The sequence below is a fragment of the Charadrius vociferus genome, unplaced genomic scaffold (assembly GCF_000708025.1).
Source record: "Charadrius vociferus isolate BGI_N301 unplaced genomic scaffold, ASM70802v2 scaffold56, whole genome shotgun sequence".
NCBI lineage: Eukaryota > Metazoa > Chordata > Aves > Charadriiformes > Charadriidae > Charadrius > Charadrius vociferus.
The window spans coordinates 84,865-88,176 of NW_009649057.1; the positions used below are offsets into that span (position 1 = coordinate 84,865).

Below are 3,312 nucleotides of genomic sequence, written 5' to 3' on the forward strand. Positions count from 1 at the left end.
GGTGAAAAGTATAATTTGATAAGGAGGATGGGAAAAGGCGGGAGAGGCAGGGCTGGCCTCCTGCTCGCAGCCAAGAGCCCCCGGCCGAGCCGTGCCCCCCCCAGCCGGCTGCAGCACCGCTCCCTGGCACCCCATAATTACCCACCCTCCTCCCACTAAAACAAATATGGCAAAATCGAGTTAATAGGGCTTAAAAGGCTGCCGTGGGCATGCTCAGCTCGCCCCTCGCCCATTAGGCCTTAACGAAGTTCAATTAGGAGCTTAGTAAAAATCAATGCAAATGAATTTTTCTCTTGCCCGACTTGCCGGGTCTGGGAGGTGATGGAGAGGAGGCACCTGGCAGGACCCTTTGCTGCCACCACAGGAGATGCCACCTCCACGGCCACGGAAGGCTCTTGCTGTGCTGCTGACTGCCCGTGCCTCAGTTTCCCCTGCAGAGAGGGGGGGCTGGGGAGAGGGGGTCCCTCTGCTGCCCCCAGGAACCCGCAGAGCCCCGAGCCATCAGGGCCACTGCACACCACTGGGATTTAAGGGATCATCTCCTCCCACCTGCAAGCCTGGGTCCTGTCTCCTGCCCCGTTCACCCTAATCCCATTTGGGGTGCAAAATGCTCCCGGCAATGGGGTGGTGGGGCCACCCCGAGCTGCCCTGTGCCCCAAAACCCCCCGAGGGGAGGCAGGTACCAGCAGCACCCTCCTGCTCCGGCCCCCTCCCATCCCGGCTCTCCATCTCTCCGAGCAGATTTCTGGGAGGTTTCTGTAAATCCCAAGGAGCAAAACTGGGGCCAGGATCCTGCTCAAAGCAAGGGGGAAAACCTGCCACCAAGGTCTCGTCCCCGAGGTACGCGCACCAGCCCCCCCCTCCATCCCCAGAAAGCCCAGTCCTCCCGCGTCTGCCGGCGCACAAACACGCCAGCGATCGCTTGGCAATGTCACGCGGGAGACAGACGTGACAGTTAAATGGGGTTTAGAGAAATTATTAAATGCTGGAAGGGTCACTTGAGCGTGTCAGTGGCTCTTAAAAAAAAAAAAAAAAAAAGATTTTGACAAATTACTCAGCATCCTGCATGCAAATGCACAAGCTGGTGCGTGCGGTTTGGGGTTGGGGTTTCTTCTTCCTCCTTTGGGTTTTAATTTGATTATTCAAACTCAGATCAAATGATTTGGGGTTTTGTTTTTTGCCTTCCGTGGCTGATGCTCTTGCAAAGGGGCTGGTGCCCTGCGGTGGGGAGGGAGACCGCAGGCTGAGTCTTATCAAAATATTTGCCGATGCTCTGCACGAAGGGCAGGTTTAAAGAAAAGGAGCGTCTAATTAGGTATTAATGAGATTTAAAACAAAAGAGCGGGCGCAAGGAGATGGGAAGTGATGATGAGCCCTCTCGTTACTTAGTTCTGCGCGGGGCAGCTCACTGCCTCCGGAGATTTCTTATGAAGCTGATCCTAATGGATGATCAATACTGAGAGTCACAGCCTCGCAAACACATAGATAAATCAAAGAATTAGCTTTAAAAAAACCCTCAGTGACTTGCCTCGGCCTCCCGCGCTTTGTACCTGTGTTATAGAGCCTCGCGCCCCCTGGGACCTCCCAGGAGCATCCTCCCACACGAGCCCACAGCTTGGCATTTTTCCCACTGGGGACAGGTCTCACTCGAGACCCGAGGTCTCCGGTGGTACTGGGACCCCAGGGCTGGAGCGCACGGTGGCACTGGCAGCAAGCGGGCAGCTGCCTTCATTGGATGGGAAAAGTCCCTGTCACCGGGAAACCTTGGTCAAACCCTGATGGGAAGGGAACGGGTGAGGGCTGCTGGTGTGACCCGAGCCGGAGCACCCTGCTGATGCTCAGCATCCACCACACCCCCCCAGGGGACACCCTTTTCTTTTCTTTTCTTTTCTTTTTTTTCTGTTTTTAGGGCAGGGATGGCACTGCTGGCAGGTGGCCTCTCACCTCTGGACTTCATCCCGACGAAGCGGTTCTCCACGATGTCGATGCGCCCGACGCCGTGCTTGCCCCTGCGGGGGAGAAAGGAGGTTGCAGCAGCCTCAGCCCCGCAGCGGGACGTGGGTGGCCGTGAGAGGTGGGTCAGAGAGGTGGACAACAGGGGACAAACCCCAAATGACAGTGTGGCCAGCCCCTGAGCAGCACTGGTGACCACTGATAGTGACCCCCAGATAGGGCAGGTGAGAGAGAGATGGATTTTCTCTCCTTTTCCCCTCCTCTGTGCTGTGCCACCAGCCTCTCCATCCTTGCTCGCCACTGGGGCCGGCAGCACTGCAGGCAGCAGTGACACTTGGGCCACCGGAAAATAAACCGTGCGAGGAGACAGGACACGCCACAGCTGTATTCCCTATGGCCAAAGTAATTCTAAAACCACTTAATTAACATTTAAAAAGCAAACTACATGGAAAAGTTCATTCCCATTCAACGCTGGCAGGATAAAGGCAGAGGCACAAAGGAGGATGGCCGGGGACTGGGTGGCACTTGGCGCAGGGCAAGAGGAGCGGGTGCCCTCGTGGGTGCTGCTGTATTTTTGGGCAAGCCCCTGGGGATGGTGCTGCCATGGCAGCAGCAGAAACCAGTCTGGGGCTGGCTCTGCCCTGGCAGCAGCAGAAACCAGTCACGGGGATGGCACGGGGCAGAAAACCCCAAAGGAACTGCTGCCTCAGAGGTGGGGGGTGAGGGGGAAAGGGTGATGGACCCAGCCGAGCATGGCTCTGAGCCCCCCAAAACCCAACTTTCCACCCCAAAGGGACTCTGAGCCCCTTTGGGCAGGCAGGACGAGGCGATGCCCCCCGGGATGTGGGAGCTGGGGGCTGAGCTGGGAGCAGGGCAGAGGGTGTCCCGGGGGATGAGCAGCCCTCACCCAACCGTGCGGCTGGGGCAGACGGTAGAGGCGGAGGGTGTTAATAAGACTTTTAGCCCTCCTTGTATGCAGGGAGAATAAACCCTAAATACTCCCATGCTCATGGACTCCATGTCCAGCTCTGCTTGCTGGCACATATGGCACAACTGGGACCATCCCATCCTCATACTGCTGACCACCATCCCTGGGGGCTCACGGGGACGTGCCTGCAGCGAGCATCCCGCCTCCATCCCACCCTGGGGTCCCTGCCCTCCTCCCCGCTGCCAGCTGGCGGGGGGGTGGCAGCGGTGGCAGGGGACAACGTGGCACTCACGCGATGTCGTTCAGGTAGATGAAGAGCTCCAGGGCCGAGGAACGAGTGGCTCCATCCCCAGCATTGGTGACCTTCATGGGGACACCTGCGGAGGCGGGGAGGGAGGACGGGCAGGATCAGCCGGTGTCAGGATTCCCCC

At 58.2% G+C, this 3,312-nt stretch overlaps 1 protein-coding gene across 1 annotated transcript in view; it reads right to left on the reverse strand.

Annotated features, from left to right (window-relative positions):
• The window catches only part of ASS1 (argininosuccinate synthase 1), a 33,846-nt gene that overhangs the window by 17,104 nt on the left and 13,430 nt on the right, over positions 1 to 3,312 (reverse strand). The window contains exons 9-10 of the mRNA XM_009888052.1: positions 3,174 to 3,258; positions 1,945 to 2,009 (exon numbers count right to left, since the gene is read on the reverse strand). Coding sequence (XP_009886354.1) covers positions 1,945 to 2,009; positions 3,174 to 3,258 — 150 coding nt within the window. The remainder of the gene's footprint in view (positions 1 to 1,944; positions 2,010 to 3,173; positions 3,259 to 3,312) is intronic.